The sequence below is a fragment of the Pipistrellus kuhlii genome, unplaced genomic scaffold, assembly GCF_014108245.1.
Source record: "Pipistrellus kuhlii isolate mPipKuh1 unplaced genomic scaffold, mPipKuh1.p scaffold_m20_p_9, whole genome shotgun sequence".
NCBI classification, from domain to species: domain Eukaryota; kingdom Metazoa; phylum Chordata; class Mammalia; order Chiroptera; family Vespertilionidae; genus Pipistrellus; species Pipistrellus kuhlii.
In genome coordinates, this window is record NW_023425595.1 from 32,507,520 (window position 1) to 32,528,907 (window position 21,388).

Here is a 21,388-nt window from a genome sequence, read left to right on the forward strand (position 1 = left end):
AATACAGAAGTCTAAATGCAGGTAGGCAGGTGGAGGTGATGGTGGGAAGGTGAGGTCATTCCTTTCTGAGTGCAATCTTTTTCTCTATGAACTATAAGGTGATATTAGCTTGGGAGTTGGGAAAGGAGATTTGAGGAGAGAGAAGGTATTAAAAAACTGTCTTGGTCCAGAATAAGAGAATGATCTTACTCAAAAAGTGTAGTGCTGTGGTTGGCAGTGCTGAGACTCATGGACATAAATGCAAAGTGAGCTTAGTAAAAAAGAAAATGAGTTTAACTAGGGTAAGCATTTCATCAGGTGGTACAAAGGAAAGAGAAAGAAGCAAGGGAGTACTTAGAATGCTAGACCATGGAATCTAAAAGAGGGAGGGAGCCGAAACCGGTTTGGCTCAGTGGTAGAGCATCGGTCTGGGGACTGAAAGGTCCCAGGTTCGATTCCGGTCAAGGGCATGTACGATGGTTGCAGGCACATTCCCATCCCCAGTAGGGGGTGTGCAGGAGGCAGCTGGTCGATGTTTCTCATCGATGTTTTTAAAAAAAAGAAAAGAAAAAGAAACAGAACATTACAGCACCCTAGAAACCCTTCCAAGACACTACTGTGACTTCTTACACCACTGGTTAGTTTTGTCTATTTTGGACTTTACATTTAGGTGCAGTCAGGTTTCCATGTCTAGCTTGTGTCCAGAACATTAGTTTTGTGAAATTCCTCCATGCTGTATAGAGCAAGAGTTTGTTTGTTCTCTCATTCACCCAAATTTTATTTCATGTATGAACATTCCATAATTTATTATCTATTCAAATACTGATAAATAATTTTGAGACTTCTAAGCCTTCCTTAATCTTAATGGCTCCCACTGTAGGATTAAGTCCAATTTCCTTTGCTGAGCTTGTTATAGACTTTCATTATTGGCTCTTGCTTTCCATTCTTGCTTTCTGACCCTTCTAACCTAGCTCTTCTGAACTGACTGTAATGTGCTGAATAAAGTACGCTGCTTCATACTCCATACCTCTGAGCATGCTCTTCCCTTTGCCTTTCTCCCTCATGCTGCCTCTCTGCCTTTCTACCTATTGGTAAACTCACATTCTTTAGATCCTAGTGCAAATACCATCTCCTACCTGCTCTCCCCAGAAACTTAAAAGGGATTTCTTTGTGATCCCTCAGTACTTTCTATACATCTCCATTAACACACCACATAGCAATTCTTTGTTAAAGTGCCTGATTTCCTCACTAAACTATGAGTTCCTTAAGGGCAAAGACCATGTCTGGATAATCCTTATTTCTCTGGTGCCTAGGGTGGGGCCTAGGACCAGAAAGATAGTCAGTAAGTATTTGAAAAATGAATGAAACGGCTTGCCCAGGGGCTATAAAGGATGCTGGAGCTGGAAGGCGTTCTTGGAATCAGCCACTCCAACTTCTCTATTTGACTGATGAAGAGAAAGGATTTTCCAAAAGGAAAAAAGATTTATTGGTGGCAAAGTCAGATCTTTGTATTTTCAGCCCAGTGCTCATTCCCCACTTTTGCACTGCTGGCAAGAATCAGAGATTGAAGTTTCCACAGAGGACAGCCGGAGGCAAACTGATTCCCTCAACATCTGGCAGTGCAGGCACATGGACAGACATTGAAGTGGTACAAGAAATGGAACTCTAAGTTTGCAGCTGGACAACAAACAGGCTGATAAAGGAGATGTCAGCACTGGAAGGATCTTTGCCCCAGGCAGGGATGATGGGGAATTTAAGGACTCATTTGATGATGGCTGGTTAACACTGACAATTGAGCCATGTGCAAGGAATGGGGGCAAGGAAGAGCCATGAAAAGTAGGCAGGAAAGAGAATAAGGGAAGCCCTGGGAAAAGTGCTATTAGGTTTTATAAATCTTAAGTGTTTCTGAGGTGATGAGCACTGATAACTGAAAAGGCAGCGTTAATGTGAGAATCTAGCAGCAAAGAGGTGAAGCTCTTAAAAAGCAAGGTACACTGACACTAAGAGCAAGTGGGCTGGGAAGCAAAGATACCACATTTCCAGTGATATCCAAACTCCAGTGGTTACAGAGATATATCAGTGTATCCAGACATAGGTGCAGGGCATTGTGGCAAAGAAGATAAAAGTAAAAAAGACAGTCCTGGCCCTCAGTCTACCTCAGTTCAATAAGTGGGGGGACTAGACTCAAATCCCATGGAACAGGAAAGACTTCCGAAGTGGAATTAGAGCTGGGGACTGACTGGCAGAAGAGGCTTCCTGACAGAGGGAAGCCCTGAAGAGTCAAGAGGCTCTAGATGAGAAGAGAGGGAACATGCAGGTGGTTTAGGTAGGTGGTGGGGAGGGAGGTTGTGGGCAGAAACAGAATTAAGAAGCTTTTAGGTAGGATTACAGGCCTCAAGAAGGAGAAAGGTATCATAGCTGTCAGGGTGATAGTATAATTTTTTTCTTTCTTTTTAGTTAAATATATTTTTATTGATTTCAGAGAGGAAGGGAGAGAGAGAGAGAGGGATAAAAACATCAATGATGAGAGAGAATCATTGATCAGCTGCCTCCTGCACACCCCTTACTGGGGATTGAGCCTGCAACCTGGGCATGTGCCCTGACTGGAAATTGAACTGTGACCTTCTGGTTCATAGGTTAATGCTCAACCACTGAACCACACCAGTCAGGCCAGTCTGATTTTTTTAATACAATCACTAGAGGCCCGGTGCATGACGCCCTCTCACAGTTCGGGAGCCCTCAGGGGATGTCCAACTGACGGCTTAGGTCAGTCCCCCACGGCAGGCAGACATCCTTAGCGCTGCCGTGGAGGCAGGAGAGGCTCCCACCACCCCAACTGCGTTAGCAAACCAACCCAGAGCCAGCTCAGGGCTGCTGGCTGAATGGCACTGACCACCAGGGGGCAGCTCCTGCATTGAGCGTTTGTCTCCAGGTGGTCAGTCCATGTCATAGCGACTGGTTGTTCAGCCGTTTGGTCAATTTGCATATTAGCCTTTTATTATATAGGATGGAGCATGGAGCAGAGGCTTTTACAGTCGTTATCTCTAACCCTCATGCTATCACTATCATACTTCTCAGGTGTTATCTTACAGACAAGAAAACTGAGGCTTAGAGAGTTAAGGCAACACAAGGCAATACCGGTAGTAGGGTGGGGGAGCTGTGCTTCAAACCCAGGTTGGCCTGACTCTGAAGACATCCTTTCTATTATTCTACCTGGCCTCCAAAGGGGTCAGTGAGCTTCCCACATTATCACACTGCTGACTGGACCTCTTCCCAGCTCTCTCATGAGTACTGCTAAGTCAAGAAAAGCTGCCCCTCCAGCTCTAACTCTCTAAGATCCAGGGACCCTAAATCCCTGTGGACTAAGCAATTTCAAGGACAAGGGTTCTGGGTAGACTTGGTAAACATAGGCTGGCCCCTTGATCTCACAGAGAGCACTTCCCTCTCATTTGCTGCAGCAAAGCCAGTGGCAAATATAGGTTAAGAAAAGTGGATGGTCAGGAAGAAAGCTTTCCTGCTTTCCCTGAAGCCCTTGGAGAAGGTCAACTGAGGTCAGAAGACTTTGAAAATGTTACTGGCAACAGCCCGCACGACGAGGGGGTAGAATCCCACCTCTCGGTTGGCTGGTCAAACACACAGGCTAACCAAGAGAGGTCAAGGGGGGAGGGAGGTCATACGTTGGCAGGCCTGTAGCCCTGAGTGACGGCCACTTGTTCAGATCAGGAAGGGAGAAATAAGTGGGTTATGGTTTTGGCCCTTGAGGCTGGGAGGCTAGGGCAGGGGGTGTAAATGGAAGCTGGGTAAAAAGGCAGGTGGGCAAACTGTAAAAGTGGGGGCAACAGGCATCTGTTCCAAGTCAACAGGCAGGAACCATGCCCCTGAAATGATTCAAAGGGCCAGTCTTGGCCTGGAGGGAAGGAGGGACACTTCATAAAAGGCCCATGCCTCTTCATTTCAAAGGTGTTCGATCTGGAAAGCTGGAGAGAGGGTCTCTTTTTAGAGTGAATCCCTGTCTGTTTGGGGGCTGAAGGGAAGCAGAATATGTAAGCCACTGGACAATGGCTGGGGGTATTGATTGATTTTAAAGCATGGCAGAGAGAAGCCCCACGGTGAATGCTCCAATTCTTAGCTAGAAATGTCTCGCCAGAGAGCTTTCCAAAGGACAAAGTGAGTAGCATCCTGCTTGGGGATGTTTTCTAAGCCTGCTTCTGAGAGCATTAAGTTTTTGCTCCAAAAGCTTCAATCATCCTAAGTACTGTTACCACAATGTATATGCCCCAGACCAAGGCACATCCTGAGGCAGGTTTCTTGTAGGCTGGGGGTTTCGGCCATGCCTGGGTATTAAGCCAGTGTGGTTGGATTTGGGGGTGCTGGGCCAGCAGGGCAAAGTCTCTGGGGTGAAAAGAACTGTCTCTGAAGACTGAATTTTGAAAAAGTGATTGGGCTGAAGAGGCATAAGTTACAGAGAAGACAATAACAGCTTATTTAAAGATATTTCAAGCAGTCAAAGAAGATATGAACTAAATGAATACCTAAAATGGAAAGGACTTCTAGGGAAAAAAATAGAGTTCCCTCAGTCCTTGACAAAATCCAAGGAAATGCCAGCCAGCCAACTATTGGAAAAGTTGTGCCAGGAGGAGAGTGGGTAGCTCCGATGACCTCTGAGGACCCTTGCAGCCCGTAAGTTCTATAAAGAATAATCCCTGACAAGCAGGCCCTTAGGTGGGTGTCTAGCCCCAAAGATGGTCTCTAGCCCCACAAAGTGGCACTGAAGGCAGTCATGTGCCATACTCAGGGGCCTGGACACCACACATCCTGGCAAAATGCATTGCTCCCTATTATGAAAAGAGACTTTAGTGGGATAAAAGAAAGTAATAGTATGAAAAGTGCCTGCTTGGGTGGAAGATAACTCTGTACCAGACTTGGACAGGAGCAGACCAGCCTGAACCTGTCCCTCAATATAAATCATGTTCTCTCAAGGGAGAGTATTCAATCACTCAGCAAATAGTTATTGAGTGCTGGCTGTGTGTTGGGTACTGCGCTAGGTGCTGGGAATGAGCTTGCTGACTTCAGGGAGCACAGAGTCAAATTAGGGAGAAGACTACTGAAAACATAAGAACAATGTCAGATTGTGACAAGTATGAGTTTAGACTTGGGTGGGGGTGGAATCAAAGAGGATGTCTTTGAGACCTGGGTTAATAGGGATGTGAAGGTCCCTCCCTTCGTTCTACTAGCCCTGCACTAGAGGTCACAGTGGAGAAGAAAGGACATTTAGGGATTGCAACAAACAAGACTCTTAGAGCATGTGCAGACAGGCAGGATGGTCTGGTACAGAACACAGGTAGGCAAAGATGTTCCACCCATACGAGGTCAAATCACATGTGCACACTGTCCCTCTCATTAAGTACCGTCACCCTCAAAGCAGTTCCAGCCCTGGGAGGGTAACAGGGCTATTGGGGAGCATGGCATTTCCAGAGTGAGAGGTTATCAAGTTTCTCTCTCTGGAAACCCCCACCCATTCATCCATGCTCTTACCTCCATCCAGCAGCTCCTTGACTGTGCGGTAGTCGTCGGCAAGGACAGCATAGTGCAAGGCTGTGCATCCCTTGAAGCTCGCGCGGTTGTTCAGCCGGTTGTTGAAGTCATCCTCTCGGGTGACCAGGACTGGGGGGTATAGTAACATAAACCCTTCAATTAGCACCAAATGCTCTGAACCACCAATTTTACCATCTTTCTCTTGGCATTTTAATTTACTCACTCACCCATTTACCTACTTGCTAAGCATACAATGATACCTACTATGTGCGTGGCAATCTGCACCAGGCAGGAGAAGGTAAAGCAGAGGTCAGTTAGTTCCACAAACACTTACTGACATCTATTATGTAGTAGGATTCATTTGGGGACAGAGTGAATCAGATATGGTCTCTGACCTAATCTGAAGGAGGAAACAGAGAACAAATACATGTTTATCATATTATTTGAGACCTAAACTATGTTAAAAGTATATCAGGATGATATAGAAAGCCAGAGGGGAAATTAGCTCAATTTGGGAATGAAGAGAGGATCTCAGATGTCCAGAATCTTGAGGGGTGAAGAGGAGCTACCCAGGTGAAGAAAAAAGGCTGGAGTAAGAGAGGGGACCAGTGGGGCAGGAAACAGAGGCTGTTCTTTGCAGAACAGTAACACATCCCTCTGCTCTGAAGATGTTTACAGCCTAGTGAGTGTTGGATATTATTTTGTGATGACCTTTTATAATTTATAAAAGCCATTAAGACTTTGAAACTACAGAAAAATACAAAGAAGGGATCAATATCTCTGCAACTTGAAAAACTGCACTTAATATTTTGGTATATATCCATATATCCATGTATGCATATAGATCCTACAGAATTGGAATTTACTACATTGCAATTTTGTAATATGCTTTTTTGCCCTTAATGCACTGTGAACATGTTTTTAAAGGTAAGATTAAAAAGCATTTCATGTGATCAAACTACCAAAAATCCTAGGCTCATTCTAGTGCTAGTATTCATGACTTTCCCTCTTCAATTTCATATTAAATAACTTAAAACCAGTTCTGTCACTTTTTGTGAAAGGACCCTATGAGTTGGGTGATCACACACATCCAGGACAAACCTGGTTTATGCCTGTTGTCCCAGCCTGGACAATAAATTGGAAGGTTACCCCACCTCTGAGGTCCTCCCTTGGGACCTGAGACCCCCCATAACAACTATGATACTTAAGTGATGGGGTTTCTTTCTGCCCCAGTTATCAGAGTAACTGTTATGTTCCCTCCAGAACTGAGTTCAGTGGGAGTGGAATTTGGGTCCTACCTACCTGAACCCGCTTCTCTAGCCCAGAGCACAGGGCCGGCAAGGAGTAGGCTCCTCTCACCCCCACTGGGAAAGGGGGTGTAATTCAACCAAGAGGTAACCTTGTCTACATAGTTTAAAGCATCAGTTCCTAAACCATTCTTTTCCAAGTAAGTGGTATTAGAATAGTGTCCATGCATTTTCCCCTCCCTTCCTATTTAAAGTTCAAAAAGCCATAGACTCTCATGCCTTCTCCTAATATTAACAGATCCCATTTACTGACCTTTTCTACTCTGTGCCTTGCATGGCAGCTTCACACCATCTATTTAATTCTCATAACTACCTTAAATAGTGGGTATTATCATTCTCATTTTATAGATGAGGAAACTGAAACACAGAGGTCACACAGCTAGTAAAGGCGTTAGCAAAAATAGGCCTAGAGTTATAATACAAATAAAAAATATAATAATCTTATCTAATAAAAGAGTAATATGCAAATTAACCACTACTCCACTATACCCACCAGCCAATCAGAGGGAGTATGCAAATCAACCCCAACCAAGATGGCTGCAGCCACAGAGAGCAGTTTAGAGAGGCTTGGGTTTCCCAGGCAACGGAAGCCAAGCTTTCCACATACCCTGGCTGGCCTAGGCCTTCACTCAAGGATACAAAGTTTCAATTATAGAAGGTACGTAAGTCCCAATAGAAATAGTTGCCAGCCACATAGGGAGCAGGAGGCTTGGCTTGGCTCCAGGCTACAAAGTTTCAATTGTAGAAGATACACAAACCCCAGATACCAGGGCCTCCCCTTGGGTCGCCAGGGGGCATGGCCAGCTGCAAACTACCACAGGCCCCTTGCCCAGGCCACCCCACACCACAAGGGAACCCCCATCCTGATCCAGGACACCCTTCAGGGCAAACCAGCTGGCCCCCACCCATGCATTAGGCCTCTATCCTATCCAATAAAAGAGTAATATGCAGATTGACCATCACTCCAACACACAATAGCTGCCCCCATTTGGTCAAAGATCCTGCCCCATGTGGACCCAAGATGGCCACCACAAGATGGCCAGCAGGGGAGGGCAGTTGCAAGGCATCAGGCCTGCAAGGGAGGGTAGTTGAGAGGGACCAGGCCTGCAAGGGAGGGCAGTTGGAGGCGATCAATCCTGTAGGGGAGGGCAGTTAGTGATGACCAGGCCGACAGAGGAGGGAAGGTGGGGGCAAACAGGCTGGCAGGGGAGCAGTTAGACATCAATCAGGCTGGCAGGGGAGTGGTTAGGGGGTGATCAGGCTGGCAGGCAGAAATGTTAGGGGCAATCAGGAAGACAGGCACGCGAGCAGTTGGGAGCCAGCAGTCCTGGATTGTGAGAGGGATACCAGATTGGAGAAGGTGCACGCTGGGCTGAGGCACCTTCTCTACCGCCCCCCCCCCCCCCGCCCCTGTGCATGAATTTCATGCATCTAGTTAATAAATAACAGTACAAAAATAAAATCTGTGTTTTGTATACTTGCAATTATAAACCTTCTTTTGCCTATCCTTGTATGTGATGATTAGAACCCAGGTCTAATCTGAGTCTTCTTTCTTTCTCTCCTTCATATCATGCTGTCATCCTAATTTTGCAAATGAGCAAATTAGATCCCTCTGTGACTCAGAGCCTAGATGTCTGGTCCCAACCTTGACTCTTTTTTTAAAATATATTTTTATTAATTTTTCACAGAGAGGAAGGGAGAGGGATAGAGAGCCAGAAATATCGATGAGAGATACATCGATCCGCTGCCTCCTGTACACCCCCCACCAGGGATGTGCCCGCAACCAATGTACATGCCCTTGACCGGAATCGAACCTGGGACCTTTCAGTCTGCAGACAACGCTCTATCCACTGAGCCAAACTGGTTTCGGCCCAGCCTTGACTCTTTTTGTTTTGTTTTTTAAATATATTTTATTGATTTTTTACAGAGAGGAAGGAAACAGGATAGAGTTAGAAACATCGATGAGAGAGAAACATTGATAAGCTGCCTCCTGCACACCCCTTACTGGGGATGTGCCTGCAACCAAGGTATGTGCCCTTGACCAGAATTGAACCTGGAACCCTTTAGTCCACAGGCCGAAGCGCTATCCACTGAGCCAAACTGGTTAGGGCTAGCCTTGACTCTTTTTTTTTTTAAATAAGACATTGTCTTTTTTTTTTTTAAATATATTTTTTATTGATTTTGTACAGAGAGGAAGGGAGAGAGAGAGATAGAAACATGGATGAGAGTCTTCAATCAGTTGCCTCTTGCACACCCCCTACTGGGGATCTGCCGCAACCAAGGTACATGCTCTTGACCGGAATTGAACCTGGGACCTTTCAGTCCCCAAGCTGACGCTCTATCCACTGAGCCAAACCGGTTTCAGCGAGCCTTGACTCTTATTCTCCCTCCTTTTCTGCTCAGGTGAAGGTGCACTATGCTTCCTGCAGAACTTGCCTTAAGGGGAAACTGCCTGAGGTCTGTAGCTAGCTTAGGTGGGAGTATTTCAAATGTTTGGCCAAAATGAACTTGGGGGAGTATGTAGCTGAGAATAGACCACATTTTCTTGTGGCCTATGGAATCAATAGTGAATCAGCAATTCTGCACCAGGCAGAGCATAGCCTCCTCCCCTCCACACCTGGAGTGTCACCTAACCTTTCCTGGGGTAGAGAGAACAGGAGGAAGGCCTCTGAGTAGCTAACACACAAGTCCCATATGCATTTTTCCTATAAGAGATCCTTTTAGAGACCTAACTCAGAGATTACCAACTCTTAGTGGCAAACAGTCTTATCAAATAATGGTAAATCATCTTGTTTCCAGCTCACTGTAGATTAGGAGAAGAAAACACTAAGGCTGGAGAGGAGGCTTCATAATCAAGCCTGATTACAATCAAGTGTGGACCAGGCAGGGAGGGAAAAGAGCGGCACAATAAAAAGCTAAAAAGGAATCCACAGAATACTGCTCCTCAAAAACCCCTAAGGGCACCACTGAATTGCCCATTGGACATTAACTGCTGGATACAATAATGAACCTGAAGAAAAGTGATAGTTGGCTCAAGAAAGCAGGAAGGGTGTAATCCATTTTACAAAAAACACACACCATTCATTCAACAAACAACACTTAATGAGCACCAATGCATGGTGGTACCTGCCGGAGATATACTAATGATTAAAAGAGTCTAATGCAAGAATCATACCATTGAACAAATTATATAATATGTTTCATAAGTGCAATTATAGAGCCATACCCAGGGTGCTTACCATAAAAAGCAGAGAAATTTAGGAAACACAGCTGGATTATTCAATTCAGAGACAAATGTCATCAAAGTGCTCATATCATAGCCTGACTATTAAGAAATCATAGGAGGATCCCTGCTCACCTCTGAGGTCTCATTTCTCATCATCTCTTTCTAATGCCTTTTTCCCCCCTTCTGAGCTTTTGCAATTGCCATTCCACTGCCTGGAACATCTTCCCCTCTTCCATGCCTTCTGTTGGCTAACTCCAATTCATTTTTAAGCCTCTGATTAGAAATCAGTTCTTCTAGCGATTCTTTCCAAGTTTGAGGTATTTACTGCTCCTAAGAGCTATCTAGAACCTTAGACATTTTCTGATTAAGTATTTATTACATTCTATTGCAATCACCTGTTCTCTTGACTATGTTCTCCACTAGACAAAAAACTCGGGAAAACAGAAGTGTGACCATCTTCACAGTTGTGTCCCCAGTGCCCAATATGGTATCTGCTCATAAATACATGTTTGATAAATATTGGTTGAACTAGCAAATACTATCTAATTAAGGAGTAATATACAAATTGACCATCATGATACAAGATGGTCGCCCCCATGTGGCCAAAAATGGCTGTCCCATGTGGACACAAGATGGCCACCACAAGATGGCTGGCAGGGGAGGGCAGTTGTGGGCGATCAGGCCAGCAGGGAGGGCAGTTAGGGGTTACCGGGCCAGCAGGGGAGGGCAGTTATGGGCAATTGGGCCGGCAGGGGAGCATTTAGGTGTCAATCAGGTTGGCAGTGGAGTGGTTAGGGGGTGATTATGCTGGTAGGCGAGCGGTTGGGAGCCAGCAGTTTTGGATTGTGAGAGGGATATTCGACTGCCATTTAGGCCCGATCCTGGTGGGATTGAGCCTAAATGGGTGGTCAGACATACCTCAAGAGGTCCCAGATCGGAGAGGGTGCAGGCTGGGCTAAGGGACAACCCCCCCCCCCCCCCCCAATGGATGAATTTCATGTACCAGGCCTCTAGTAAATACATAATTCATAAATAAGTTCTAATATTACCTTGTTTTGGGGATGATAATAATGTCAGCTAACAAGTATTTAGTGGAGGCACTTGTGTGTGGCTGTTAAGTAGGTGAGCTCTGGACCCCAGACCACCTATGTTTGGATCGCAGTTCTGAATTTGCTGACTGTAATAATGGGTAACTACCTACCCTCTCTGTGCCAAGTTTCTTTATCTGTAAATGGAGATGATAACAGTACCCTCTCAGGGAAACTTAAGGATTAAACAAGACACTATGAGTAAAGGGGTTTGGAGCAGTCCCTGGCATACAGTACCTCTCAGTAAATGTCAGCTATTATCCTTATTGTCTAGTCTTGTGCTTCCTAAGTGTATTCTTTCTGTGAAAGAGGTCCATTTGGGGAATCCTGCATACCCCATTCCCCTCAGAAAGGCACAGTTCTTAGTTAAGAACCATCTGTTTAATTCGGTGTCACTCGGCAGTTCCTGATTTGACAGCCTCTCTCCACCTAACCCTTATTAAAACCCTGCAGTGCTAACGTTCCACAGAAAACTCTTTGGAACTAATACATTAAAACCTGTAAAATATTTTCACTTATTTATTTCAGAATAATCTGTGAGGTGTAAGTTTACTCTCCCCATTTTACAAGTAAGGAACTAAAGTTGAGAAGGGAGCCACAATCAGCTGGTGATTGAGCAAGGCCCATTCCATGCTCGTATCAACAATAATCTCTCTCCCCCAATTTGTCCCACATCATCTTGCTGAAGTCCCCAGCTCGTTAGATTTCATATTCTTTTCTTTCAAAGGTGTGAAGTTGTGGGGAGAATAGGTACAACACACACCTTCACACACTTACCCCTTCACTGAAGAAAGGTATGCAAATCCACGGAAGCTAAAGTGACTCATTCAAGATTGGCTCACCAGGGGCCACTACGGTGGTATTTTGCGGCCCCATGTTTACAGGTGGTCCTCAGCTAGTGAACCATGCCCTTCCCAACAAAGCATCTACTAGCTTGTCTTTAGCACTGGGAAGATGGGCATAGGCTCCTGTTTCCTCTCCAAGCCAGCCATTCCTGTCTCTTCAGTGGAAGTTGCACACTCCCCCTCCACCTCACCCCTCACCCCAAGCCACAGGGAGAGTGACAAAGCATCACTTCTGCTCTCATCTCTGACTTTTTGAAGTTGCAAAGTCTATGCTTGGGTGCCATGGCAAGTATGTGCCTGAGAGATACTCTGCAGGATTTCCTAGCCTCAGCAGTGCGAAGAGTCAGCAAAAGTGAAAGCAGTACCTGAAACCCTCCCTGCAGCCCTGGCCATTTCTAAGCACTGCTGAAACTGCACTCCCTGCCCCCAAAAGAAACAACTTAAAACCAAAACCAACCAACCAACCAACCAACCAACCAACCAACCAACCAACAAACCCACTACTTCCCACGATGAGAAACTGATTTAAGGTAAAGGAGTCATGGACTCCTGACTCTTAGTTCTGCCATTTAGGACTCTTAGTTCTGACTCTTAGTTCTTCTATCTGTACAATGGGTATGATGAGCAATAATTTGAGGAACACTAAATATTATGAGAATCAAATGTGATGAGAGGCTTAAAAACATTACCAAAATATTTACTAATGCTGCTTTCTCCCTTGGGTTAGAAACTAGGGACACGGAGATGACTCAGACATGGCTCCTGTCATCACATTGCTAAGTCTATTGGGGGAAATTTTGAAAAAAGGTGTATGAGGCAATATGGGTGGTCTCCAGATAACAAAACCTTTATTACTTACTGTTGCCTTGTGCAGAGGAAAGGCAACCCTAGATATAAGTCCCGTTCCCTCAGCTCAGCCTCTTCCCGCGATTCCCAGGAGCTGTGCAATCTCGGGAGGGAGACACAAGCTCCCAATTGCTCTGAATTCCAGTTCTGGGCCAGACTCTGGGGACCCAGACTCATAGAGGGGGGAAATGGACTGTCTGGCATCATTGATGTTTCTCTCTCCCATCCTCTCTGAAATCAATAAAAATATATTAAAACAATACCACAACCTGGGTAATTTGTAACAAAACACGGAATCTTGGGCCCCCACTTCAACAATTTAGATTCAGCAGGCAGTGCCTGGGAATATACATTTTAAAAAGCCCATTGTGTTGTTTCCCCAAGAAGACTCTGAGAAACACTGGGGTATATGATCTCCCGAGGGTCTTTCCCACTCTAATGTTCTGTGAAAAACACTAAGAAGACATAAGTCTGGCCAAACCTGCCTGATCCTGCTCTAAGAAAGCAAAGGATGCCTGGGCACATTCTTCCCAAGCCCCATGTTTACTAAGTTAGACCCAAGCTCCCAGGACACCAAGCCTTGCGACGAGACCTCCAATATCTCACGTATTAGCTCATCTTCCTCCAGAAATCCCAGTTGGAATTAGGTCCTTCTACACAATACACTGTAGTCTGTTTCCTCATTCATCCACTAAACATTTTATTAAGTACTTTGTACAGGCTGGGCCATGGGGATAGAGAATGGGCTCTACCCTCAAGAGTATGTAAACACTACAAATAGTATAAAATAATCTTTTTTTAATAAAGTATCTCTGAAAGGAAAGAATTCAGAATTTTGAGTCAGAGAGACATGGATTCTAGTCCTGATGACTCTGGAAAATGATTCCATCCCTCTGGGTCTCAAATTTCTTATTGGCAAATATCTATTAATTAGGTTGCTGTGAAAATTAGAAACGATGGAGTATAGTGAGGAGAACAGGAAATAATTGGCACCTAGGAAATGGCAATTTTCAAATTAACATATCTCTCCTGTCCTGGAACCCATAATGTCTACATTCTTCTGTTTGACTTTCAGAAGCCTCTCATTTCTGGTCCCAGTTAATTTCTCAATATAGACTTTCAATTCCTCCCCTCCTGCTGGTTGAGGATCCCAAAAGAGGTCTGTGGTGATGCTACAGTGAATCCTCAGTAGGCAGCACTGTGTTATTAGAAAGAGCAGAGAAGTCACAGTCAGTTAGCCTGGGAAGCAAAACTCACCAACTTGGATCAAAATCCTTACCATCTGTGAGACCTTGTTTCCTCACCAGCAAAATAAGTAGTATCACCGACCTAATAAGATCCAATGATAAACCCAATTAAGAAATGCACACAGGATCTGAGTATATATTTTTCCAAAGATATTTTTGGAAAATACAAATGGCCAAAAACACACAAAAAGAAGCCAAACATCATTAGCCAACAGGGAAATGCAATTCAAAACCACAATATACCACTTCACATCCATTAGGGTGGCTAAAGTAAAAAAGACAGGCAATAACAGGTACTGGTAAGGATGCAGAGGAACTGATTCCTCATAGATGGCTGGTAGGAATAAAATAGTGCAGCCACTTTGGAAAACAGCCTGGCAGTTCCTCAAAAGGTTAAACACAGATTTACAATATGACCCAGCAATTCTATTCCCAGAAATAACCCCCCCCCCCCAATGAAAACATTATGTCCACACAATAACTTGTACACAAACATTCATAGCAGCATTATTCATTATAGCCAAAAGTAGAAACAACCCAACTTTCCTTTGACTGATGAATGGATAAATAAAATGTGGCATATGCATTAATGGAATATTATTTGACTATGAAAAAGGAATAAAGTACTAATACATGCTACAAAATTTTTTCTTTGCTGTTAATCCTCACCTGAGGATATTTTCCCACTGATTTTTAGAGGGAGTGGGAAAGACACAGAGAGAGAAACATCCATGTCAGAGAGACACATTGATTGGCTGCCTCCCGCACATGCCTGACCAGGGCCACAGACTGAGCCTGCAATTGAGGAACATGCCTCTGACCAGAATCGAACCTGAAACTCTCCAGTCTACAGGCTGATGCTCTATCCACTGAGCAAGGTTGGCTAGGGCATGTGCTATAACATTGATGGACCTTGAACACATGCTAAAGAAAGAAGCCAGTCACAAAAGAACGCATGTTGTATGATTCCATTTATATGAAATGTCCAGAACAGGCAAATCTATAGAGATAGATTAGTTAGTAGTTGTCAAGTTCTAAGGAAGTTGAGAGATAAAACGGGGAATGATTAATAATGGGTATGAGATTTATTTATGGGGTAATGAAAATGTTCTAAAACTAATTGTGGTGATAGCTGCACAACTCTTGTGAATATACTATAAACGACTGCATTATACACTTTAAGTGACTGAATTGTACAGTGTGTGAATTAAATTTCAATAAAGCTGTTACATAAAAAAAATGTATATAAGGAACTCAGAAAATTACTTGGCATGTAGTAAGGATTCAATAAATGGTACTAAATTTATTATTTGCCCTTACCTCTTCCTGATGCCACTCAAACTCTGGCCAGAATCACCACTAACACTAACACTGTAGAATATGGCAGGCTCACTGCAGGGAGCACATTTCATACTTAGTGGAAGGTCACAGGTGAGTCCTGAAGGCTAATATACCAAGGACTAAGATTCTTCCTCCAACACGCATATAGCCTGAATTTATTGAACACTTACTATGTGACAGGTATTGTGCTAGGAAACTCACAACTATTTTCCTCAGAAGAACCATACATGTCATTATTCCTATTAATGAAGAAACCAGGACTTGGCGAGGTTATGCAGCTTGTCTCAGGTCACATCAGTAGGTAATGACAGAGCTGGTCTGATCAACCCAAGGCTTGTACTCTTTTTTTCTGTATGGTCTCACTATTCCTTCCTTTTATTTATCTGCTAGTGGTCCAGAGCATGAAATTCATGCACATAACAAGGGAATTAATTAGAAGAAATATATTAATATTGCTATTTGCCCTTTCTCTATAATAGAAGTGACAGAAATGAAACAAAATTAGTAAAATGCACATCATATAAAAATCTCCCTCCTGTCAGTGTCTGGGGCATGCCGCAGAACTCGTTTCACCTTCACATCATCAAATGCAAAGATGTTCAAATTTCTAATTGTCTTACAATTGCAATTTTATAGTTTGTTTGAATCAGGATCTAAATCAGATTCACATGTTGTTATTGATATGTCTCAGAGATGGTAAAAATATGCCCTGGCCAGTATGGCTCAGAAAAGTTGTGGGTTTGATTTCCAGTCTGGGCACATACACAAGTTGTGGATTTGATTCCTAGGAGCATGTATGAGAGGTAACTGATCAATATTTCTCTCTCTCTCCCCCGTCCCTTCCACTCTACCCTAAAAATCAATGGAAAACAATATCCTCAAGTGAGAATTAACAATATATATAGCTGGGCCAGTGTGGTTCAGTGGTTGAGCATGGATCTATTAACCAGGAGGTCACAGTTTAATTCCCTGTCAGGGCACATGCCTGGGTTGCAGGCTTAAACCTCAGTAAGGGGCATGTGGGAGGCAGCCAATCAATGAATCTCTCATCATTGATGTTTCTATCTCTCTCCCCCCCTTATTCTTGAAAAAACAAACAAACAAACAAGCACATTCACACACATACACATATATATGGGAGGTAGGGGGAAGTGGATGGGTAGTATAGTGGAAACAACATTGGTCATGTGTTAATTGTTGAAGGGAACTGAATATGCCTGGGAATTCTTTTATACCATTCTAACTACTTTAAAAAAAAATCCAAGATAAGGCAAAATGTTAATCTATTATCTATAGACCCATCAACACTCCATTTAAACCTCTTTTACTTCCAACCTCTCCTAACAGAGAGGTAACATGCTGGGATTGCCTTTGATATGTCCTATAATTTCTCTAAGCTCACTATCCCTCACTATCCCTGCTCCAGAGCCGCCCTCCTCCCCTTTTCCCCCTCCAAAGCAGTATTATTTCCGCTACAGGGATCCTCTAGGCAGGGCTGGCAACAAGAGGAAGGAGCCTGCTCTCTTTGCCTCTCAGCCAGCTCTGTTACTTGGTTGGTCAAATTAGGTCCCTCTGTGCTTTCTTCTCTACACCTGCTTACCTCTCTTTCTGCCTTTTCTTCAAGATGTTAAAAAGTTACAATAAAAAACAAATACAAAATGCCGTAATTAATAGCCAATTCCAAGCCAACCCAGCATCTTTACTAATAAACCTCAACACTTGCAAAAAGAACAATAAATTCTGTCCCTCTCTGGTTCTGAGGTGGTCTCTTTTATACACTCTGTGTGTGTGTGTATATATGTATGTGGTAAGTGTGTCTACATATATATTTATTTTCCTTTATTTCCCATCCAGGGAGGGGCAGAATAATGAACTGCGTGCGTCAGGGAAGATGAATCTGAGATACTAGGGAGCAGTGCAGTAAAAAGATTAAAGTGTTATTATTGTTGGGTTTTTTTCCCCCATGGTCCATTGTGACAGCTCGACCGTCATCTGTAAAAAATGTCTCAGCGAGAGATAATCATCGGAAACTCAATAAAGCGTCAGGGGGAGCCTCAGCCCCCATCAATCATTGGGTGCCTGGAAAATTTCAGCCCTCTGTCTCCCTTCCTGCTATCCATATAAATGTCTCTAATATATTTTGTGTGGTATGTGGGACCCATCCTTGATTTGGAACTTTTGATGAAAAAATATTTATACACAAAATATGTAAATCAGTTAAAAATCACAAGACTAGTTCTTTGCTACCCCATCCCACATTTCCTTATTTTTATAAATGCATCAAATTTATTCTTTTTAATAAAACATGTCAACTAGTCTATTTCCCTCTCCTAGTCAAATATACAGGTTTGGAGGGCTAGAAGGATGAACACAATTAACCTACTCACTGATACACTTAATCTTGTATTGTAGTTGGCCAAAAGGCCTGATGGATTGACAGTGCTCATCTTGGTGACTCTCTAGTGGACAGCACTGCTGAGAAATGACGTGTAGGACCACGGCCCTGGAGGTGCAACAAGGCTATGACAATGATGAGGAAGAGTCAGGGACATTATAAAAAATAATAACTTGCCCAAACAGCTTTTGGCCTCGCAGAAATCCAAGCTTTCTAAGACATTGGACAAGCCGGAGGTTCTGAGCTGACTACGTATGAGGGGGTGGGGGTAGGGAGGTAAGAACAGACTGATATGGTTGCTGGAGACAAGAGCAGGAGACAGTTCTACTGTGTTTGACATTATCTCTGGGCCTCGGTGTCCTTTAGCACCTACATCATAGGATTGTAGCACACAATATTACTAAATGCTGCTGCTGCTGCTGCTAAAGCTATCATCATCATCATAACCGTATTATCACCTCCCCAATTCTCCACCCTGGAAGGAATCAGTTTCCATGGTATCCTATCCTATAGGACCTTCAAGGCTCCTCTCTATCTAAAGGACACAAAGTCCAAGCATTCAATCTGGTCCCAATTTACTAACTGCTCATTACTCCCTAAAATGAACCTTTTGCTGTGCGGATGCTTTACCCTAACAAGTTCACTTGCTGGCCTGAAACATATTTTTTCTGTTTCCTGCCTTTGAATGTTTTGGACATCCACACCTCTTCTCTGGTCACACCCAACTGCACCTACCTACAGGCCCTCCATAAAACCTTCTTATACTTCAAGGCTCAAATACCCTTTTATTTTCTTGACTGCTTCAGCCAGAGATTGTCTTCTCTGAATTCCAGTAGTTCTTGTTATCTATACCTCTGACTGGATCCTTGCTGAATAATGTATTGATCATGTTATTAATCTTAATTATTATTAATCACTATTCTTGCTAGCACCTTACATGTAGATACAAGATACTTTGTATTTTTTTAAATTCTCTCATAAGTACTTCCATTTGATCTTTACAATAAATCTGTGGTATAGGATGAGATAATCAAGGTTCAGATGGATAAAGAGAATTACCCAAGGTCACACAGTCAGATGATGAACAGCCATTCCTTGGACTCTAAATAATGTTTGCCTCTTTCTGAATAATAGCTTACCACTGAAAAGCATTTAGAAGGCTGTGCCAAAGACTCTGAAGTTCTCATGAAGTTCCATGAGTGTGTGATAAGAATAATGATGATGATGTAAAAACATAAATTTATATTGACTCCTTCTATGCTCCAGTTTCAAGCTATGCATAAATATACTATCTCTAATTTTCCCAACAATCTTTATTTTACAAATAAGAAGACAGAGCCTCTGAGAGGTGCAGAAAATTGCTCCAGGTTCGCAGCTATTGTGTTCTATACACCCATAATACAAGGCATAAGCACACAGCTTCTCTAGGAGTGAAGCTTAAATGCAAAATAAGGTCTCTTCCAGGAAGAGAAGGTACAGATGAGTCTTTAAAGCTTTTCAAGCACAATTAACATCTGTAGTCTAGCTCATACTACTCAAAGAGTGGGGGCCTGTTAGAAATGTAAAACCTCAGGTCCCTACTAAATCAAAATTTCTAGGCGTTGGGCTCAGGAATTAGCTGTTTTAACAAGCTCTCTGGATGACTTTTTTTTTTTTTTAATGTATTAATTAAGGTAGTACATATGTTGTCTTGGAAGCCTTTATTACTCCCATCTGAGTCTGTTCTCTCCCAGGGTTTACATTCTCTCTGCTGTGACTGAGTAGGGATTAGCACACAGTGGTGCTGGGTGGTTAACTTATACCAAATAGATGAGCTAGAATGAGACCACTCTTTGGCATGCCTTGAGAGGGGAAGAAATATTAGAGAGCAGTTCCATTACCACTGTGGGGGCTCCTAGCCATCTCCTAAATTCCAGGGCATTTGTCCACTGGTTTGTGATGCTCCAGCTTGCACAGTCCTGGCCCCCATCCAAAGACATAGAGATGGGAGGTCAGCCACAGCAGGTGAGGATCTCCAGCCCCTGGAGCTGTGAGAAGGAGGCTACCATGGCAGATAGGGATGACTATGGCAGGTCTAGCCGGAAAGCCAGGCCCTCTAACCCAGAAGGGCCCTATGCCAACCCAGTTTCTGTACAACTCATCTTTATTCAGCTGCCACTTGAAGCTGAGAAGAGAATCTGATTTATAGTCTGCTCTGGCCACGTTTCTGCCGTGTTTTATTGTTTTAATTGTACATATGAGAGGCACTCAGAGTGCTCGCTTGCATTTCTGACAGCCCCAGACACCCAATGTTTATAACAGTTACTTACAAGCAGCCAGCGGCATCCCTGGCTGGGCGACTTGTTTTCTGTTACCACTAATTTACTGCCTCCTCTACCTGAGGATTGTGTTCCACCACCCATCAGCCAGCCACAAGTGGGACTCTTCTGAAGTGGGCATGCGTGGGGCTCAGGTACTTAGGGATCGAGATCAAGGAATGAGTTGGTAAAGCAGCAGCTGTGATCTCCATGCTCCCCTCCCTGTGTCCTCTCTGTGTGCCTTTGCTCAAGCTGTGTCACCTGCTTAGCATCTTCTTTTCCCCCTCCTCATCACCTTCCAAAGCCCAGGTCAAATCCCACTACTTTTAAGTACATTACTTGCTCTGAAGGTGAGCCTAGAGTTTCTAAAATCCTAAAATCACATGGCTGACATGGACCTTGGAGGCCATATAACCCAATGTTTCAGGGCAAGAATACCCTCTGCAGAATCCCTGATGGACAGACATCTAGCCTCTGTCAGTGCCCCCTTGAATGGTGAGCTGCTCAGTACCTCTAAGGCAGGTACTGAGCCTGCAATACACTGAGCCAAAACTACCTTCATAAAGTAATTTTTCATCAAAGGTCACTATGCTTTATCTGTGATTATTTCTAGTCATCCTAACAACCCTACAACATAGATATTGTTATTCCTATGATACAAATGAGAAATCTGAAATCCTCTCGCTGAAGATCACATAGATAGGGACAGCTTAGATGACTGCCTGGCACCAAAGCCCGACCTTTCTCCAGAACACCACTGAGCCTCTGCATATGCCACTTTGAGGGCTGAAGAAAGGAACAGAAGAGCCAGGCCAACAAGATTTTTATGCCAAAGAGTTCTGCATTGCTACACCAGCAAACCTACCCAGAAACATAAACACTGATAGGGTGGAAAATACTGTGATATGCCCAGCTGAGCAGGCTCCTCATTAAAGAGCAATGGCCATGTGTAAAACAGGAGAAGCATTTCACAAAGAATGGGGCAATCAGTTACAAAGTCTCAGCAAAGAGGGCACATGAGTTTCTTTTCTCTCCAGGCTATACCTATTCTGAACAGGCAGAACAGATATAGAGCCTCTTTGAGATAATATAAGACAACTTCTCCAATGCCCTTTGGTCCCCTTACAAAATCATTCCAATGTGGAACCCCAATTTCCTCTCCACTCTTACTTCTTGCTATTCTTCTCAGCAATGTGACAGAGGATTCTACCTGCTGTCACTCACCCCCCCCCCACCCCCCCCATGTCTCTGCATATGTTACTCTCTCTGCCTGGCAGGTTCA

At 43.8% G+C, this 21,388-nt stretch overlaps 1 protein-coding gene across 3 annotated transcripts in view; it reads right to left on the bottom strand.

The window, feature by feature from the left end:
* Positions 1-21,388, bottom strand: part of CLPB (caseinolytic mitochondrial matrix peptidase chaperone subunit B) — a 129,748-nt gene that overhangs the window by 60,597 nt on the left and 47,763 nt on the right. For 2 of the 3 annotated variants that reach the window (XM_036426695.2, XM_036426694.2), the window contains exons 5-7: positions 19,693-19,778; positions 16,844-16,847; positions 5,515-5,643 (exon numbers count right to left, since the gene is read on the bottom strand). In XM_036426695.2, coding sequence (XP_036282588.1) covers positions 5,515-5,643; positions 16,844-16,847; positions 19,693-19,778 — 219 coding nt within the window. The remainder of the gene's footprint in view (positions 1-5,514; positions 5,644-16,843; positions 16,848-19,692; positions 19,779-21,388) is intronic. The other variant, XM_036426696.2, reaches the window with a different exon arrangement.